This window comes from Struthio camelus, chromosome 3 (assembly GCF_040807025.1).
Source record: "Struthio camelus isolate bStrCam1 chromosome 3, bStrCam1.hap1, whole genome shotgun sequence".
NCBI classification, from domain to species: domain Eukaryota; kingdom Metazoa; phylum Chordata; class Aves; order Struthioniformes; family Struthionidae; genus Struthio; species Struthio camelus.
In genome coordinates, this window is record NC_090944.1 from 10,497,595 (window position 1) to 10,518,681 (window position 21,087).

At 42.9% G+C, this 21,087-nt stretch overlaps 1 protein-coding gene across 1 annotated transcript in view; it reads right to left on the reverse strand.

The window, feature by feature from the left end:
• PINX1 (PIN2 (TERF1) interacting telomerase inhibitor 1) overlaps window positions 1-21,087 on the reverse strand; it is a 65,518-nt gene that overhangs the window by 30,252 nt on the left and 14,179 nt on the right. The window contains exon 6 of the mRNA XM_068936890.1: window positions 20,341-20,417. Within this exon, the coding sequence (XP_068792991.1) occupies window positions 20,341-20,417 (77 nt within the window). The remainder of the gene's footprint in view (window positions 1-20,340; window positions 20,418-21,087) is intronic.

A 21,087-nucleotide genomic window follows, 5' to 3' on the forward strand; every position in this document is an offset into this window, starting at 1 on the left:
AAAGCTGACAAGCTAGTTAGACTTTTAACTAAAATCTGAGTGCAATTAACTTTAACCATGCCACTCTGCTACTGTACTTCTGGCACCAACTTTGAGAAGTGGCCCAAATTCTTCTGAGGAACAGAAAGACCATTTATCTACTATATTTATTCAGGGCAAGCCTCCTCCTTTATGTCAAGCAGGGAATGTAGCGTTGCTGACGATGACTGGCAGTGATAAAGGAGTTGGTGTGATTTCCAAATGAGTAATATGTCCCGCTTTTCCAAATGTTAGAAGAAAGTGAATAATATGCCCTCCTAAATAACAACTGGGCACCGATTCTGAGAAACACAGTCGGGAAAAGGTGCCTGTAAATTACTGGACATAGAAAGCTGTTGCCTTAAGAAGGCTTCCTGCTTAGATCGCCTACATACAGCCATTTTTATTTATAAAGACAGACAAAAGTAATTCAGAAAGAAGAAGAAAAGGATCATCTTTCTATGGTGAACTTAGGAAATGATATCAATTTACAGAATAATTTGTATTCATGCAGTCCCTTCCAAGGTTCCTTGAGGTTCTATGTACATTCTGTGTTCTGATCCATGTTAGTAGTACCAAATCTGTAAGACAGAAACTGTCACAAACATAATGCGTTCTCTCAGCATCCATATAGAACCAAAAAAGTGTATTTGTTATGTATCTAGCTATAACTATAGATAGATAAATGGATAGATATGGAGAACAGCACCCAAGGCTCAATCCATTCCAAATACTTACACCTAATGGAGGCTTTGAATCTGGAGGCCAAAATCATCATATTCAATGGAGAGAGGTGGCATTCAAAAGCACAGGTCATACCTAACATGGGCTAAATGGCCTTTTGCTGGTGCTTTTCTCTTCCCCTGTATCTTAGCTCTTACATCACTAAATTCAACCTCTCAACCGGGACTGATCCCACTCTACTTTAGGCACCTAGCTTAACTTTGAAACAATTGAAGAATACTATCTTGCATCTGCAACTATCAGCAAGTCTCCACAGCAACAAGATAACCTGAAGGACGAAACAAGAAAGCTGAGTGGGTACCTCTTTCACAACACCCTGCAGATGACTGTGCCTTAGGACCCTTAAGAGGTATTAAACCCCATGACTCTCCCTTGAGAGCAACCTCATGTTTTCTTTCAAGGACTTCAGACCCAGGAATAGAGGCTACCAGACTGACATATAGACTCCAGAGAAACTGGTTACACAAACGAGTTGTGTAGCTTAGAATTCAAAACTTCTAAGCATAAAAGGAAAGCGTCTCAGAAAAATAAGTACAAAAGTACTTTAGACAGTTCCATGATTTGTTGCCTGAAATTCAGCTCCAGCTAATTTTTCCTAGTTACCAACCCTGCTAACCCCTGAGAGAGTTGCTGGTTCCTGTCCCTTCAGCCATCAGTGTCGCCTTCCCATCCAAGTGCTTTCAGGAATTCCATCTACATTTTTCCAGATTTTGCCCCACAGTGGTCTGCCTCAGTGCTAGTCCAACGACTTTAACAGGTGAGTGCTGGTGAATCTTGCTGTGGTGATTGAAGATGTCAGCAGATCCAGTGCTCTGCACATGTCTTTGCTGAAGGTTACGGTCCTCTCTATAGTGCAAAACCAGCACTGGAAAACATCTGCCTGTACATCAGTCACTACTGCAAAGCCACTTCACTCACGGGTTGAGCCAAAAAGCCACACTTCATACTAGGGTGGCTGAGGCATATGTACGCTATTCTCTTCAGCTGACTGCTGCAGGGCAGATTGCTGGGAACAGGAACATCTTACATCCCTAACGGAAAGATTTACCCAAGCTCTTCTGTGCTCAGGTGAAGAACATTTCGTTCCAATAATACTTACTATATTAAGGAGAGAAAGAAGATTCAGGATTAAATGCAATTTAATTCTAAACTATGATTCGACAACATCTGCAAAAGCCCTGCAAGGCTTCTGTACTGTTATGATTTAGATGTTATCAAGCCTGTGGAGGTATGAGACTTTGAGGTACAGAAGGCATCTGGTAGCAGACAGGTGATAAAGCTACTGTGCCACCTCCTACAAACCATGTTGTGAGCTCTCTCACCCAGGGCCAGCTCTGAGGGTTAATGCAGAGGGGCAGCATCACCACCACGCTGGAAGGTTCCCAGAAAGCAAGCACAAGCCAGCACTGGGCATGAAGCCCTTTATTGTTACCAGTGTTTTTGTAAAGTCAGTTGCCAGGAGTGACAAACCTCTGTTTTCTAGTAGCAAGTGTTAAAATCAGAACACCCAGACTTCTGTTGCTGAAGAGCGAGGGCTATACCAATGGGCGTCGCTTGGAGACACCCATTTCCCTACGACAATGGAGGAAAAAGGAACAGACCATATTTTGTGCCTTTGGATGTGATCCATCGCAGTTGCTACACATAGCATTCCTTTGCCATTTGGTAACTGAGAAACACTAGGCTTATTAAAAAGAAAAAAAAAAAAAAAACCTGCAGTGCTCTGGTTGGTAAGCGCTGGTCAGAGGAGGTCTGCTGTAATGAATGGATGTCAAAGAATCAGCAGCCCAAATGATCCATTAAGTACTAGCTGTCAAAACAAGGGCTGCTACTTCACTTTACCAGAAGCAACCAATTATACAAACACTCCTGCAGGTAGATACTTCTTCACTTCTTGCTTGACCTCAACTTTCCAATATGCAAGTAACTTGGTGCTCTGGAGCATATTCCCTCCTCCCATCCAGACTTTAGGTAAACAGCCTTGCTTTTCCAGGTATTTCAGAAAAGCTGGAGACAGTCACGCTTCAGGAATCTCCGAAAGTTTAATTAAAACTTACAATGTCCTAAACCCACAGTATAGCTTTTACAGGCACTGTGGCTGTAAAGTTCAAAAGGTAAATAGGTAAGCACGAATAGTACACTTCAAACAACTCTTCTAGTTCTCTAGAAGGAACTCTCATGAGAAACTGCACAAGCATGACACACATCGCACTTAAACATTCCCACTTATCTAAAGATTTCAATGCGCTTCATAATAAAGAACTACACACTTAACACAAACCACCTACACGGGGCGAGCGGAACATCTCTAAATTTAGGGAATGGGAAACTGGAGTGCAGAGAAGAGACTCGACCCAAGGCTGCACAGCAAGTGAGTAGGACAGCGGGGAAAGAGAAGCAAAGAGCACTGACTACAGGCTCACAGCGCCTCACCTGAACCATACTCCTGGGGTCTACTGCGGGTGATGTCCATTATATGCAAATCTCATGCGCAATTCCACGTTGGCATAAAAATACCAAGGGGCTGGCAGAGAGGAGTGTAAAGATCAGTGATTAATATAAGGCTTAACAAGGCATCAGTTAAAATAGGGACATCTTGACTTCTACCTCGCTAGTGTGCAAGTTCCAACAAAAAACTTCCTCCTTCAGTCGCTTGCTTATGTGTAAGATTACACAATATTCTCTCATCACCTCAAAGTTTGGCCCAGCACTCTCACTGCTTTTAAGATGCAATGTAAATGAATGCCTAGGCTTTCAGCATTGCCTCAATCACAAATATTAAGAGACTGAAAATCCAGCCACTTTGGTCAGTGCTGAATTGCTCTCCACAGAACAGTCATTCTTAAGTTCATGAGGATAAGCATTTTTAGGTAGAAGCAAACTTGAGAACCGCATATGTGACCAACGTGTGACTGACAGTCACATGTTTCATTTTATCACTGGCCCAAATTTAAGCTGAGTAGCACCAAAAGATTTACATATGTGGACTATTATGGTGGTGTTCATGGAACAATTTGAGTTTTCAATTGATTCTGTAACCGGACAGATTGAGAACATAGAAAAAGGAAGATATTTAGAAAGCTTAATAACCACTGGACTAAATACGTTGCTTACTAACTAAGGACCTGATTCTAGGAAGAGCTGAGCCAAGCAAGTAAAAAAGGATTTGAGGCCGTTAGATAATCTGAGAATTGTTGCATTAGTGAGGGAAACAGCTTTTGTTTGAATGTGACAGCAGTGGTATATAGACTATATAGCACCTGATACGCTTTGCATCAAAACAGAATTCAAAACGTTATCTTTGCTTTCTGTGGCACTTTTCATATCAGATTCCTTACTGTATCAATACTTTAGTATTTGCAGAGATTCGAGTTATCTAACTGAATGACAGGTAAACCCAGGGAGTATTCCAGACAGCTTTGAAAGCATGATTTGAATAAGTGTCTGGTGCAAGACTAAGGTGCTTTTTGAATCCAGGTAAGAGTTAAAGGAGAAGATTAGAGGTGGGGACGGTGATGAAAATACTCCTGCTTAATTGCTTGTGCTGTTCCTCTTGTTCTAGAAATCAATGAAAAATATGACGTATATGAAATATATACATTCAGATTAATGAGATAAAACAAATACTTTATATAAAGGATTACCTGAAATGATAAATAACTAGGATTGGATTATTTTGTTTCCCATCTAAGATTTTTAGTTCCATTAGGAGATAGAGCGGTCTGGTGAATAATAATAAAAAAGCACTTGCAAGAAACATCAGATCTAAACAAAACATCTTTGTAGAAATTCATATTTCTCCAATTAAAAATATTTGTTGCAAAACACAGAAGTTATCTATTTTAAATGAAAAACAATTTTAGAACATTTTCCAAAGAAAAATGATCATTTTTTCCTGGGAACTAAAAAATATTTCCTAATTAGATTTAGCCTCTGACTATCTTGCTCTACTATAGTAACTTTCTTCTCCCTCACAAGCTTATAGAACTTTCTTTGTAAAACGTATGTAGAAAAAAATCATTTTCTTTCAAGTATTACAGAATCACAGAATCGTTTAGGTTGGAAGGGACCTCTGGAGATCATCTAGTCCAACCTCCCTGCTCAAGCAGGGTCCTCTAGAGCATATTTCCCAGGAAAATATTCAGGTATTGAGCAACATTTAACTTCTTTAGTATTCTGGAAAACAGGATTTTAAAGCAAATAATATTTCTGATCTTCATTTGTTACAATACAATCTGTAACACAGGGGCACAGGATCTTGTGACCTTGTACCAGGTTCAACTCTGCTCCTGCCAACAGTATGGCCCAGTATTCAGAGGCAATCAGCTCATGTGAGAACATGGCGGATCCAAAATAAAATCCAGCAAAACAGAAATAATAAGAGAACTAAATTTGCAGAACTCTTCAACCCCACAGATAGCCACACTTCTCTCTCACAGTCCATTCCAGTCTCCTTGGTCAAACCATTCTTGGTGCTGTCCCTTTCATAGAACCTTGGCGGTCAGTGGTAAGGGCCAGATCCAACAAAACATTAGTGCTTCCACTGAGGTCAGTGGAAGAGCTGGTCACCAAAACAGCCTTGGTGAATCTAGGTCCTCACACACACCAGGATTTTCTACCAGGAGGTGAAAGCTCATCTGCACCAAACTTTCTGGAGGTCTGCCACAGACTGTGCAATAAACTTGCACAGAAACTAGTTATCATAAAGCGCATCATCTTCTGCTCCAAAGCTAGAACACACTTCAATTTGTCTTCACTAATACCCAGTGGGTTAGTATTACTGAAAATATGCCAAATCAAAACACCTGACTGCACAATCAATTTCCCCCAAGGACAGAAAGAACAAACCACACACAACAGACAGACGTCACATCACTTAATCCAGTGCTGGGAAGAGTTCAGACACTATTACATGTATGGAAACTTCAGCATCTGCGCAGTATGGTGCCCAAACACCTTCCAGCCGAGCAAATCTCCATTCTCTTTTCTATTCTTACTTCAGCCACTAGACTCTTGCTTCCCTGCTCTCTCTCCCTGCAGACACACAACCCAGCTTGCACTGGCTTAGCATTCACAGTTGGACAATACTCATCCTCAACATCAAAGCTGTGTTCCCTTCAAAAAGGCATTCTGTGCTGGGGAACAGCAAGGCACCATCACGACACGGGCAATATATTTTAAAGATGATGCTGAAGTAAACAGAGAATAAAAGTTATCTACTATCACGCTGCATGATCATCTTCTCCATCATACTCTTCCTTTTTTCTTAACTGAGGGGTACATGCAGTCACTAGCAGACGGCCAAATTAGTGGCATGAGTCAGCAGGTAACATTTGCCTTTATAAATGGCAGCAAGACAATCACTCAATGGAAACACGCTGGAATTAATGATAGCTGGCAGAGTGAGGTTGCAGAAGTAGGGAAAGACACAGACAAGGGATTTCTTGATCTTGTCTTATTGCTTTGATAAAACTCAAATGAGCCCAAATGAAGGCCAAAGTGTCAAACTTTTCAAATATGCCAGCTTTCTCCAAGTCACCCTGGTGGGTAAGTTTACCATAAGCTACGCTCCACCACTAGATATTTCTCCTAATGGGAGAGAAAAAAAGCAAATGGTCACAGCTGAAGAAAGAACAAGTCAGTAGAGAAGTTGAAATACTGGATTGGAAGTGGAAAAGCTTGTTTCTTTGATTTTAAGCGCATTTGCAGGTTGAATCATTTATTTTCCTCCAACTTCTGGTTTGCTCAACCCATCTGAACCAACTAGCAGTTTCATAATCAGTTTGGTAAGTCAAATCCAGAAAATACTCTTGATGAAAGTTTAGGTGCCGTTTTATAACTACAATTAGCAAAAATAACACCACGCCTTGAGCATCCAACCCTTCTGCAGGCTAGCTGAGTGGATCTGACCTTCTTTGTATAACAGAGCACAACAAAATATATTTTATTACCTAATATCTGAGAGAGAACATATGCTGCTATTTGCCTCTCATTCCTCTAGCAGTATTATTTCCACAAGATACTTCATCCCAAATGCCATCTCACACTGTCCCTATTCCTTGTGCACATCATCCATCTCTGTGCTGTATGGCAGAAGGAAACTGCAGCACACGCTTACACCAGGACATCAGAGAAAGCAGGGCAGGTAGGAGCCTGCTAGATCAACTGGCTGTCAAGAACGTGTCCTCTCTGCACACCTGGCTTTAACATTAACAGGAAGCCACCTGCTTAGCTCACACTTCCATATACAAATCCGGTTGTGATAGGATCAAAAATGTACTTTTTCCTTGTTTTGAACCGCTATGTCGGAATTTTTTTTAAAGAAAAGTCTTTGATCAGCCAAATATTTTTAAAAGGAAAACCAACAACAAAGGCGTCCTATGCAGGCCCATGACAAGGGCTGTTTGGTAAGAAGGGATTACACAAGATAAAATTAAGGTTAATTTTGCTCTCCAGTACCTGAGCCCCTATGCTTAGGCAGTGGCTTGTTACTTTCTCACAGAATACACACTGTAATAAAAAAAAAAAAAAAAAAAAAATTTGTTCTGCACACCCATTTAAACAGCTATGCCTTTTTGCTTTTTCTACCATCATTGTTTTATGGTTCCTTGTATGGCTACGCTGCTTTAACCTTATCTACACATACCACGCGTAAGAGTGGCTCCAGATCAAATTTGTACGCAATTTCATTTAGAACTGCAAAATTTAAGGATATTTTCTCCCCTTTATAAAATCCACAGTGAATAACCCTGCTCAGGAACCATATTTGCAGACTAAGGTTTTATTCAGCCTACAGATGACAAAATTCAGCACAAAGATGCCAAAGGCAGGAACTAACTGAACTGGGCAAGGTAAAGCCTTTTACTAACCCAAATCTGCACCTTGCTCCATATGTTTCACCAATTATCTTGCTATGGCTGTTTATGGATGTTAGTTTTGTCCATGCAATGTCTGAGGGCTAGATATGACCCACTGAACAGTCTCAGTATATTAAAATGACAAAAAGCTATCAGACGTTATAATTAGAGACCCACTCAACTTCTTCAATGCAAAGGTAGGACAATGATTTTTTTATCTTCTTTAAATCTAAGAGGGGCATTTTTATGATTCAGAAAACAGAAAGAACAATCATAACAGAAAATCTTGTCTGGGCTTTTCCTCTTGAAAATGCTCATAACCTAAAAAGCCCCACAATGCAAAAAGCAAGGGCAGCAAAAATATACCTCCAGAAATGCAGTGCAGCTTTCACACAAAGTGTAGTTAAAAAATGACTAAGTTTTCTTGATATATGAATTTGTGGGTAAACCATTTATCAACGACCTGTTTACCTGTGCAGCAGAGTCCCTCAAGCCGAGGGCCATGTCATTCCCCTTTGACTGATTAATTAGCCAATAAGGGGATATTTTTCACCGTGAGGCATGATGGTTTACTCCAGCTAATGCATGGTCTCTAATGGCAACACACTAAAGCCAACTTGGCTCTTTAAGCCTATCGAAATGACCAAAAGGGAAGGAGAGAAGATAAATCAAAAGAGCTCCCCCCCCAGTTTTGTTTCAATCCCTAACAACCCCCACAAGGAAATAACGCTAGAGGCAAGCCTCTTCACCAATGAAGAGAGAAGAAAAAGCACCATTTCTTCCAGATTAGGAGGTGTCTCTTCCTCTCTCTCTCTCTCTCTCTCTGCTAGTATCTGAACAGCAATAATTTATCCTCAGTTGATTAACAAGGTGCTTATAGAATAGGCAACAAAACATCAATACTTTGCTCTTCCTCCTTTTATCAAAAGCATGTCTAGGACACCACGCCAGGTAAAGTAATTCTTACCAGTGCTCCTGAAACAATCTCATCTGTATGGAAAAGTATTAAAAATATGGCCCAAATTAACACCTTCAACCTAATTCAAGCTTGTTCTGACCTGCTACATATGTTGTTGCAAGTTATCAGCTCAGAGCAACAGCATTTTAGACCCACTTTACAGTAGTCTTGTGTCGCCAGATGAAGATTCGTTCTACCCATACTGCTCTGTACGTACTGTTCTGAGGATCCATTTAGCCTTTCAACTATACAGACATGCTGTCCCTGTAAGTTTGCATCGCTACCCTGTACTGGTTGTTCCATAAGCATTGGCAAAGGCCTTGTACGGCTAACCGCTGATGGAATCTGTGTTTTTAGGAAAAAGACCTCTTTGAGCATTAGCAGCCCACGGCATGCGATACAGCAAAACTGGAGAGGCCAAAGAAGTAACTGCAATATTACAGGTTTAGGACAAAGCACTTGCTAACGGTAATTTGAATGTGAGTGATTCAAATGGACAGAAAGAAAGAACGTAACAGGTGAACACAAAAGCCTATTGATCTCCCTTTACATTCATGCTGCAGAAAGTAGAGAGCTCCCACTGAAGTCAAGAACTACGTCACTGTTTTTAAAGGGAGCAGAGTCTAACTATTTCTTAAATCATGCATCTAAAAACTGTAGTGAGTAAGCTATGCTGGTCAAGGTAGCAGCAAACTAGAGGCTCACAAAAGCCTTGCCTAATCAGAATCTGGTTCCTGGGGATATCAAATGTGAAAGAACACCATTACATCGTATCGCGGACTTTGCCAATAGGTCACCAGCCTCTTTCCATGATCCCACATACAGAAAAAAGAAGAGATGCAGCCTTCGTAAGAACTGGATGGTTCAAGGGGGTTGAGCAGTAATCACAAGTTCACAGGAAGTTTTTAGTCAGCTTTTGCACTGAAACAGGATGTCCAGAATATTTTGGATAGGATGCACCTCACTGTTATATGGCCAGATGTCCTCTACAATCAGTGAAAAGAGAAGCAGGTCCCTCTCCAGGAAGGATTCAGCTTTGTACATTTTTACCATGTTTGGACAGAGTGAATCCTCCTTTGTGGACACCTATGCTTCACCATGATGGAGGGAGTCTTGAGAAGACGCCTACATCTTATACTAACAAAGCTGGAGTGGGGGGTAAATCCCACCTTTTGCCACCTATGTTTTCCTTTCCCTTGATTCTTGGGTATTATTATATTTACTCTTCTCAATGCTACAAAAACATTACCTACTTCTGAGCTGAAATGGCCAAGTCATATTCAGGAATAAGCACCGCGTGGTTCTAAATTTTCACATCAAATCTGACAAACTCTATAGCCCGGGAAAAACTAAAATAACTTCCAGGAACAGAGCATCTAACATGCTAATACTCTCTCTGACAGTTTATGTGTAATAAATAAGAATGAAACACATGGAAGACACTATCTCAGGGTTCTCCTACCTTCTTCTTCTGGAATATACTGTCAGCAATTACATTTTTACTTCAGTTTCTTAAGGAAGCAAGCCTTCCATGACCATTCTGCCCAAACGTGTACATCGTACACTCCCGTCTCCCCAGCAACTTTTTAATCCAACCTGACAAGAGCTTAGACATTTCAAAGATATTAAGGGTCTATACAATATTTCACAAAACAGGCTGGACACAGAGGGCCAACAGATCGGAGTACTCACAGGCAGGGATTTCAACATGAGCTCATCTCCTTTTAGACACCACAGAATCCAAGCACAGCACAACCACAGGAAATCAAGCTTCATTACTGGGAGACGTTTTATCCAAACTGATTCATCTCTCCCTATTCCAAAGGGTCTAAAAGTGTTAAATTCATTTTTTCTTGGCTTCGCTTCCTAAGGAGCTGGGATTTCCCTCAAGAGACTCTTCCATGGCCCTGCTGACATCACTGCGAGGAAGCCTGCCGAAGAGCTAGCTTGTGTCTTCCTTTTTCTAATTGAAGGTTCTCACCCCTAGTCCCATTCTTAGCTTCTGCCTACCCTGATTACTATCCCTTCCCTTCCTCTGTTCCTCCCTCCCCCAGCCCCCAGATATTTATAGGCAGCGAGGTCATCTTTTTCTGCCTCTTTTCTAAGATGAACATATCCAGTTCCTCCACTCTCTCCTTCTAGGACATGCCCTCTAACCCTGTCGCCCATTTTACTGAGTCCTTTTGGACTCTCTCCAGGTTTTTGATGTCCTTTTTCTGTTCTACTTCTCAGTCCCAAATACCTCATGCTAGCTGCCGTCTCCAAAGCAGAATAATAATAACCTAAGTTAATTTTTAACTAACTTTTCTCTTCTGCAGTCTTTTGTATCCTAAAAGCGCTGGGGAAAAAAAAAAGAAATAAATAGTGAATTAATTTTTATGCTACCTCTGCAACAGAGACTTTTGTTTCAGGTAGAAAAAACAACAGATGGAAGTTGTGACTTGCCTAAAAGTTACAGCTGTCAAACCCACAAACATAAATATCACCATGTGCATTTTGCAGAGAGAAAGTTGAGGTGCAGGGAATTATATCAGTTTACCCACAGCTTCAGCAAGCCAGGGGCAGAGCCAGACTCTAATGGATTTTCAGTTATGTCCCTTAAGATTAGCCAACAAGCTTTTCTGATAAGTGCTGGGAAATGCAAGTCAGTTGAGGAAGTTCTGCAAAATGTGTCAGAAGACAATTTCCTGATTAAAAAAAAAAAAAGAAAAAGCAACAGGGTGGTTAGTTACATTTCTAATGACTAACACGGAAGAAATCACCACTAACTTGAGACTTTCGGGCTACTTGGATTAGATGGTTTAAGGGAACTTACGCATGATTACATCCAAGTTACAGAAACTCAGAGGAAGCAGATTACTCATCAAGTGGCCTAAGACATGGAAGTGAGATGGACACAAAACATTCAGTTTTCTATGCATCTCATGCAGAGTTATTACAAATGCACTAGCAAATCAGAACTACTCCCCCAGCCCCCAAAGCAAAATCAGTGCCAGAATCATGTTGTTCAACAACCAAGTTAGGACTGTCTGTAACTCATTCCCAAATCCTCAGTCTCACTCAGGAGTATTTTCTCCAGTGATAAGGCTTCATCAGGAAACACAGCTGGATGGAGGAAGGAAATTCTGAGAAGCAAAAAAAATAGTGGGGGTTCCAGGAAGTTCAACCAGATAGGAACTAATGGAATTTGTTTTTCTGTCTCCCCAGCTCCCAGTGTTCCTAAGTGAGAAAATTAGAGGGAAAGTTTTGGGGGGGGGGAAGTCTGGCAGATCTTACCCTGAAAAACAGGACCCCATCGCAGGTCTCCAGAAAACATCATAATTACAATTCAATATTTTTGATCACTTTCTCCGGGAAAAACTGCAGACGTTTCCAATTTAGGTCCACTCCTAAGCCCAGCCACTGTTTTCTTCCCCTCACCTTTTTTAATTTGTATTTTTTTAGAAAGGTTCCTGTTAAGGAGGTTTTATTTGGACACACGATTTATCAAAAATTTAAAAAAAGTCACTTTATGTTTAACATTCAGGAGAATTAAAGGCTGCAAGTGCCTAACATTAACAACACATATCCCAGAACCATTAAAACAACAGCTAAAGTAGTGTCTTGATTTCATTACTTCTACAGAAACTCCTTTCAGCCCTTATGGTGAACAGAATTTTCTTCCCTATCCTTTGCAATTCCACTCTTTTGCAAACTTTACAACCCTCTAGCCAACTCCCCCTTCCTCTGATAAGATAGATAATCCAAATTTCAATATCCCCACTTACTGCATGGGTGTCAGTGCGACACAGAGAGAAGATCCATCAGCCAGATCAGTTCTGGGTTACCGAGAGAGTTAAAATGTGGGTCCAAGATCAGCTCTCCAGTTAAGATAGTTCAGCTTAAACCAGCACAAAAAGTCTCAAGCCCAAGATTCAGCATTTCACAGGTCAAAACCATAAAGAGATTGCTGATGACCACACTAGGAAAGACTGTATATGACACTAAACAGTGTCCCTCTGACGTATGCGATTTGCTGAGACACCGTTTATCACAACGGCAGTTCAGAGCAGGCATATTTTTGACAGGTACTTCAGAGGAGCCCAGGATTATCTTGCTGGGTCAGCGTCCTGACCATGTTACTTGGCATTGAGTCCTTCTACTGGTTTCCATTTTAGCTTAAGCATAGATAAAGTTTCCTGGGTTTTACTTTTTTTTTCTTTTTTCTTCTTCTTTACGCTTGGTATAACCCTAGCCTATCAATCACATCTAGTACCGCAGTGCTGATTAACATTAAAATAGTACCACTGCCAGGATGTACTACATGTTAGGCCATTTGTACATAGGTAAAAGCTCAGGGGCAGCGTATGCAACATCTCTTGAAGTAAGAGAAGCTTCATAACCCTCAGAGAAGAAAAACCTGGCCTTAATGCCATCAGACAACGACATGTATACTCGAATTTTTCAAAAATTTTCACATCTCTGATGTCTAGAGAACTGCCAGTGACCACCCAACCAAGCCCATTTATAGTATAAGCATTTTATTATGCCAAAATGTTCCCTGCTCCTTAAGTGATCTGTTCATTCCATCTACTTAATCTTATTCGAGGCTTACACTGGAGGCTTTCAAGGCAGGGAGATATTCAAAAGCCAGCTGGACAAGGCCCTGAGCAACCTGCTGTAGTTGATCCTGCTTTGAGCAGGGGGGTTGGACTAGAGACCTCCAGAGATCCCTTCCACCATCACAATTCTGTGATTCTATGAAAAGCAGTTCCTGCATGTTTGCATAAAGTTATACCTGAGATAGTCCTGATCCTTGACTGAAACTAGAAATCTGGGGAAAAAACTATGGTGAACATCTTTGTCAAAAGATCAAGAGTGGAATGCTATCTCTAGTGAGAGCTGAGGAGAGGTCATTTACTCCAAATCAAATCTGTACCGACTGCTCTAACTGCATCTCTGAAAAAAAGAAGAAGAACTTAACATCCGCGAAAGAGCTTTAAAGATCAGACTTCAATCTACAGGACCAATACATAACAAGTATTTCCATATACCATCTCAGCTGCAACTACAGCTGGGAACGTGACTAAATTGCTTGATTGACAAAAAGACGTTTCAAGCTCATGAGAGCAATACAAGCATCTCTGTTGCAATAAAGCTTTAAAAAGACAACTGGATTTATTGAGAGCAGCAGTTCTAGCACATACGCAAGTATGGAAGCTGTCCTCATCTGCTTTGAACACAGATGGCAGCGTACAACTCTTACTATCAGTTGCAGGAGCGGCAATTAAAAGTGACTGTAGACTACCACAGCTTGAAGGCATACCCCAGGACTCTGATGGACACCAGGACTCTTCCTATGTTATCTCTGCACAGGAACAGATATGAAAAACTAGCTTCCAGGAGAATGACAGCACCTTCCTGCTCCTGTAGTGCTCTCTCTGCCACATCAGGGAAATGCCCAGTGCCTAGGGATTTCAAAACCAAATGCAAACAAACACAACGAACAGCACTGCAAATCCTCACGGGGCAGTTAGCGCCACCTTAAGCACCAGGCTCTGCATACCAGAAAGGGTAGGAAGAGTTCATGAGTGCAATGAAATGAAAATTGCTCAGAGGGGCTGAGCAACGCAATCTTCTTCTGGGAAAACTCCACAGATCTCTGATCCATGAAGAAAAGAAGAAAGAAAAAAGAAAAGAGAAGAGAAGAGAAAAGAGAGGGAAGGGAAGGGACTAGGGAAGGGTGAGAAAAGAGCAACTGTGCTGCCTCTAGCTTTTTCACCCAGTAGCTGGTAGCCAGAAGACGACAACGCGGCTCCAAAATTACATTACCTCCTGCCTATTTCTGCATGTGGAAATCCAGGCACTGAACAGGGAACAGTCTGTGACGTTTTACCAGAACGTCAAACCATTAACTTAGTGTTCAGTGAGGGAAAGAGGAAAATTTGCATCTAAACCTTCAGCCACTGGACTGGTCAAGGAATTGGTAAAATCATGCACAAGTTGTTATACGCTTCACAAGCAGGCACGAGCAGGCACGAGCAGGCACAAGCACACATGATCCGCAGCGTGTTCTATCACCAGAGGAACAAATGCTCTGCAGGATAAAGTCCCTGAGGATGCAATAGCACTTTCCAAACTTATCATTAGTTTCCAGAGATAGGGAGAAGCAGAAAAAATAAGATCTATTATTTGGACGGCTTCTGGGTGGGCAAAATCTACTGCCCTAACCATAGCTTTATCTCCTGTTGATTTGCATCAAATCCCAGCTTGTCTTGTTTCATATTGATCTGATAGCAAGAGAACTGAGAAGTAGATCCACGGGCATTCCGGCCAATCAGAAATGTTAATCAAGGGGAGTCTGCTGGTGAAAGCTTATTTACAGCATTTGAGGCCTCTTACATTCTCACAGACTTCAAGTCCCAAAATGCCTATTTCAAGACAGCAATAAATTAAGACGAGTTCTGTTGTGGCTGATGGCCTCTTCCCAAACTCTTACCTTTCAAGCCAAGGTATGTGACTTGCAACAAAGGTTTGTACTGTTATCCACAGTGGCAGACAAGACAGGACAGTTCTTAATTTGTCTACGTTTCTTTCAGCCTCCCGGTTTAATTAACTGTAATTGTAATTTTGCAGTTTAGAGAACAGTACTCAGAAAACACAGATTTGATGCTTTTCCCTGTCCTACCAATAACTTACAAACCTACACCACATTCATTGCAATTATAGCACTATATAGGATAGCAGTGAGACCAAAACCTTCAAAGAGTGTCCAAGACATCCCACTGAAATATTTTTTGTTCTATATTAATAAATCTTTCCCGTGAAGAATCCCTAATGAATCACTGTTTGCCCTTCACAGCCTCCCTTGTCATTCCACCCAGCATCTAGACAGCATACAAATATTTTATTACTTGCATTACTACCCAAGATTTCTTAGTGCATTCCCCCTCCCATCCCTCTCCTCCCCCAAAGTTCAATGTCACTGGCTTCCAGTGGAGTGCTTTCAAGCGATGGGATCCACTGAAGTGAGTCAAGAGCATCTTTGCCAACAGGCTGGCTAACCTGGTAGAGAGAGCTTTAAACTAGGAACAAGGGAGGAGGGAAAGGATGGCCAACAGTAACGTGAGGAAGTGGAGGACCAGGTTGGCAAGTAAAGCGTGTGGGGCAATGTAAACAGCAGGTACCTTGTAATGAAAAGAAAAGGGCTGAAAGGGGCCCAGCCGAAGCATGTCCACATAAACAAGTGCCTACCACACAGAACTATGGGGATAGCTCTTGTACCCCTTCTGGGAAATCAGTACAGCTGGGCAGCTCTCTGAAGCGCCTGCACACTAATGCATGCAGCATGGGGAACAAACAAGAGGAATTAGAGGTCGACCTTCAGCTGTGGAGTTATGATCTCACCGCGATCAGAGACATGGCTGGACAGCTCACGCAACTGCAGTGCTGCAATGGACAGATACAGGCTCTTTAGGAAGGTCAGGCTGGAGAGGTGAGGAGGGGAAGTTGCCCTTTATGGGAGAGGGCAGCAGGAACACATAGAGCTCTGCCTGGAGATGGATGACGAGCCAGTCGTAAGCTTATGGGTTAGGATTAGAGCGCAGACCAACGTGAGTGATATTGTGGGCGTCTGCTATGGACTAGCTCATCAGGAAGAAGATGATACCTTCTTCAGACAACTGCAAGAAGCTTCATGCTTCCAGGCCCCGGTCCTCATGGGGGACTTTGACAACTCTAATACACGCTGGAGGGACAACTCAGCGTGGCACAAGCAATCCAGAAGGTTTCTGAAGTGCATTGATGATAACCGCTTAATACAGGTGATCAAGCAGCCAATAAGGGAAGGCATCCATACTCAAAAAAAAGGAAGAACTGCTGGGGGTGTAAAGGTTGGGGACAGCACTGCCTGCAGTAACTATGAGATGGTGGAGTTCAGGATCCTGAGAGGAAGGAAAAAAGCAGGATCACAACCCTCCACTTCTGGAGAGTGGACTTTGGCTTTCTCAGGGAGCTGCTTGGAAGAATCCCATGGGAGAACACCCTGCAGAAAAGAGGGGTCTAGGAGAGCTGGCTGATATTCAAGGATCACCTCCTCCAAGCCCAAGAGCAGTTCATCCCAACAAGAAGCAAAACAAGCAAAGGTGGCAGAAGGCCCGTATGGATGAACAAGAGCTCCTGACAAAGCTCAAACATAACGGATGGTTGATGGAGCAGCCTGAGGATAAGAAGGGCATCAGGAGTAGTCAGCACGCATTCACCAAAGGGGAAATCATGCTTGACCAATCTGAGAGCCTTCTATGATGGAATGACTGGCTGGGTAGAGGAGGGCAGAGCAGTGGATGTCGTCTACCTGGACTTCAGCAAGGCTTTGGACACTGTCTCCCATCACATCCTCATAGGCAAGCTCAGGAAGTGCAGGCTGGATGAGTGGACAGTAAGGTCGATTGAGAACTGCCTGAATGGCAGAGCTCAGAAGGTTGTGATCAGTGGTGCAGAATCTAGTTGGAGGCCTGTGGCTAGCCGTGTCCCCCAGGGATCAGTACTGGGTCCAGTCTTGTTCAATGTATTCATCAGTGACCTGGATGAAGGCACAGAGTGCACCCTCAGCAAGTTTGCTGATGATACTAAACTGGGGGGAGTGGCTGACACACCAGAAGACTGTGCTGCCATTCAGAGGGACCTGGACAGGCTGGAGAGCTGGGCGGAGAGGAACCTCCCGAAGTTCAACCAAGGCAAGTGCAGGGTCCTGCACCTGGGGAGGAATAACCCCAGGCACCAGTAAAGGTTGGGGGCTGACCTGCTGGAAAGCAGCTCTGCAGAGAGGGATCTGAGAGTCCTGGTGGACAAGCTGACCATGAGCCAGCAATGTGCCCTTGTGGCCAAGAAGGCCAAGGACATCCTGGAGTGCGTTAGGAAGAGCACTGCCAGCAGGTGGAGGGAGGTGATCCTGCCCCTCTCCTCAGCCCTGGGGAGGCCTCACCTGGAGTACTGTGTCCAGTTCTGGGCTCCCCACTACAAGAGAGATATGGAGCCCCTAGAGCGAGTCCAGTGAAGGGCTGCTAAGATGATGAAGGGCCTTGAGTACCTCTCCTGCGAAGAAAGGCTGAGAGAGTTGGGACTGTTCAGCCAGGAGAAGAGAAGATTGAAGGGGAATGTGTATGAGTATCTGAAGGGAGGGTGTCAAGAAGATGGGGCCAGACTCTTCTCAGTGGTGCCCAGCAACAGGACAACAGGCAACAGGCACAAACTGAACCACAGGCAGTTCCATCTGAACCTGAGGAAAAACTTCTTTGCTGTGAGGGTGACTGAGCACTGGAACACATTGTCCAGAGAGGTGGTGGAGTCTCCATTCTTGGAGATATTCAAAACCCGCCTGGACGTGATCCTGGGCAATGTGTTCTAGGTGACCTTGCCTGAGCAGGTCCCTTCCAACCTCAACGATTCTGTGATAAGCAGGAAGCATACATGAGGCAGAGACAGGGAGAGCTGACCCAGAGACACTGTCTGAGCATGCAGGTATGGGGTTAAGAAGACAAAGCGCACATGGAGTTGTATCTGGCAAGGAACGCAGAGGGTAACAAGACGGGTTTCTACAGGTACATTACCAGGAAAAGGAAGACTAGTGGAAATGCGGATCCACTGACGAACGGAGACCTGGCCATAAAGCAGAAGGCTGAAGTACCAAACACCTCAGTCTGTTCTCCTAAGACTGGCCTTCAGCAATCCCAGGTTCCTGAACCAGTAGGAAAGTCCAAGGCAAGGCAGACTTACCATCAGTGGAGGAAGATCAGCTTAGGGAATATCTAAACAAAGTGGATATGTACAGGTCTACAGGTCCTGATGAGATGTGCGGCAGGAGCTGGCTGATGTCATTGAAAAGTCACTTTTGATTATTTTAAAAACTTTAAAAGATCATGGCAATTAGGGGAGGTTCCCAAGGACAGAATAAAGCAAATGTTACTCCTAACTTTAAGAAAGGCAAGGAGGAGAATCCAGGGAACTACAGGCTGGTCAGACTCGCTTCTGTCCCAGGAAGGTAATACAGTAAATAATCCTCAAAAACATTTCCAAAGCAATGAAGGACAAGGAGGTGACTGGGAGTAGTCAGCATGGATTTATGAAGGGGACTTATGTCTGACCTACCTGCTAAGACTTCTACAATGAGCTCACTGGCTTGGTGGATGAGGGGAGGGCAGTGGATGTTATCTTGACTTTAGTAAGGCTTTTGACACTATTTCCCATAACATCCTCATGCACAAGCTGATGAAGTACAGACTAGATAAGCTGACAGAGAAGTGGACTGAAATATGGTTGAAGTGCCAGGCTCATAGGGTTTTGATCAGTGACATGAAGTTCAGCTGGAGGCCAGTCACGAGCAGTGTGTCCCAGGGCTCTACACTGGATCTAAAACTGTTCAATATCTTCATTAATGACCCAGATGATGGGACAGAGTGCACCCTCATCAAGTTTGCAGATGATATAAAACCAGGAGGAGTGGCTGACGGACCAGATGGGTGGGCTGCCATTCAGAGGGACCTCCCCCTCTACTCAGCCCTGGTAAGACCACTCCTGGAGTGCTGTGACAAGTTCTGGCCACCCCAGTACAGGAGAAACATGGACATTTGGAGATGGTCCAGGCAGACCATGCAAATGATTAAGGTACTGAAGCATGTGACATACAAGGAAAGGCTGAGAGAGCGGAGACTGTCTAGCCTGGAGAAGCCCACCTTTGAGGGGGATCTTATCAATGTGTATAAATATTTGTCCAGAGAAGTTGTGGCGGTATCTCCATCTTGGAGATATTTAAAGCCCAACTGGACCATGTCCTGAGCAATCTGCTCCAGCTGACCCTGCTCGGAGCAAGCAGGTTGGACAAGACGATCTTCTGAAGTCCCTTCCAACCTCAACTAATCTGTGATTTTGTGAAGTTACGGAATAATTTTCAAGAGTAGTGCAATGAAAATTGTGTCGGAGAACACACCACATATTTCAGAAATTTCCATCCAAGTTTTCTGCTGCTTCTCTTCCTCTAACTGTAAGAGACTTCAGAGACCCTTGAATTAGCAGTGCAATTCTAGAAGCATATTAATTTGTCCTTCAGTAGATGTTATCTTTTCCAAAAAAGTTTTTGGACGCAGGAGTCATTTCCCAGTGTAAATCTGACATTCTGTATACTAATATACCAGACTTATTCTCTGCAAGTGCAAAATTCTCAGAAAATGCTACTGCAAACTTTGATTTGATTATATGTTCAGTTGGGGAAAGAAACTTTTCATTTAATATCTGTCAGTGTTCTGTGCATCTTTGAATCCTTTGTTCAAAAATGAGCAAACCTTTGAAGCTGCTCAGCCTTTCCCAAAGCTTGTGAAAATAAGGCCTGTATGCTGGGATTGGTCAGTTGCTACTGAAGGCCAAATTTTGTATTCATAATATTTATGGCACTGTCAGTCCGATCAAGCAAAATTTATTTACTTTGCACTGTATATTGACGGACAGTGTAAAATTAAAATAATGAAGATTCCTAACTGATTCCAAAGAAGTTCTATCACAGCAGTTCATAAAAACATTGTGCATTTATTAAATGCACTCTTATTTCCTAAGAGTTCCGGCGCAGCCCTCCATCTACAAGCCTTCACATGGAAACAGTCAGTTCACAGGCAGCAGATCCCTTGTTTTGGATGAGTGCATGATAATCTCATGAGCAGAAAGACATTTAAATATGTTTTTGTTAAAAGAGAAAACATGCAAACACTCAGGAGAAAGGTGAAGCCTCTTGTTTACCTGTGCCTTCATATTCTTCTGTCTCTTCCCAAAAATACAGGACAGATCATCTTCACTGCGGGAAGAGAGATCCTTACCTGGAGGGGGTAAGGGAGGAAAAAAACCCCACAATCTTCATATCTGGTGATGACAGGTAAATTTAGTAACATAAACCATGGCCCAGGGAATTAGAGAAATTGTTTTTGGAGGTGAAAAAGGAGGACAATGTTAAAGACACTTAATGAAGGCTGTCCATATGCAGTAGGAAACATATTGCTCCAATAAGCAGTAGGAAATATGTGGACAAAAAGGCTGCTGAGGGGACAGCCACAGCCTGCTGGTGTCTCTCCACAGGGAAACTTGTAACAAGTCCTGGTTTCCTCGCCTCGACTCTGTAACTGGCAGAGCAACATGAGGGAAGCAGCCTGCACTGCTCTAGAAGGAAAGAAAAGCTGTATCCCCCTACACTCAGGAAGAGTCCAGGAAGAAACTGCACGTCCTGAGGCTCTCGTGAGATTTCCCTATCTCTGACAAGGTTAGTCTCCTCCAGATAGTGAAAAATCTGTCTTTGCTCAGTGGGGTCTTTCCTCTGATTCATGAAACTGCTTCTGAAAAGCAAAACTCTCATCTGTGCAACATACTGGGTTATTCTGACTAAAAGAATTTCAAGGGTGAAGTAGAAGTTTCTCTGATTTCCAGTCGGAGTGTTTTCCCCATCTCACTGTTGTGTAGCTAGTCAAATACCAGACATGGAGCTGTGAGGGGGAA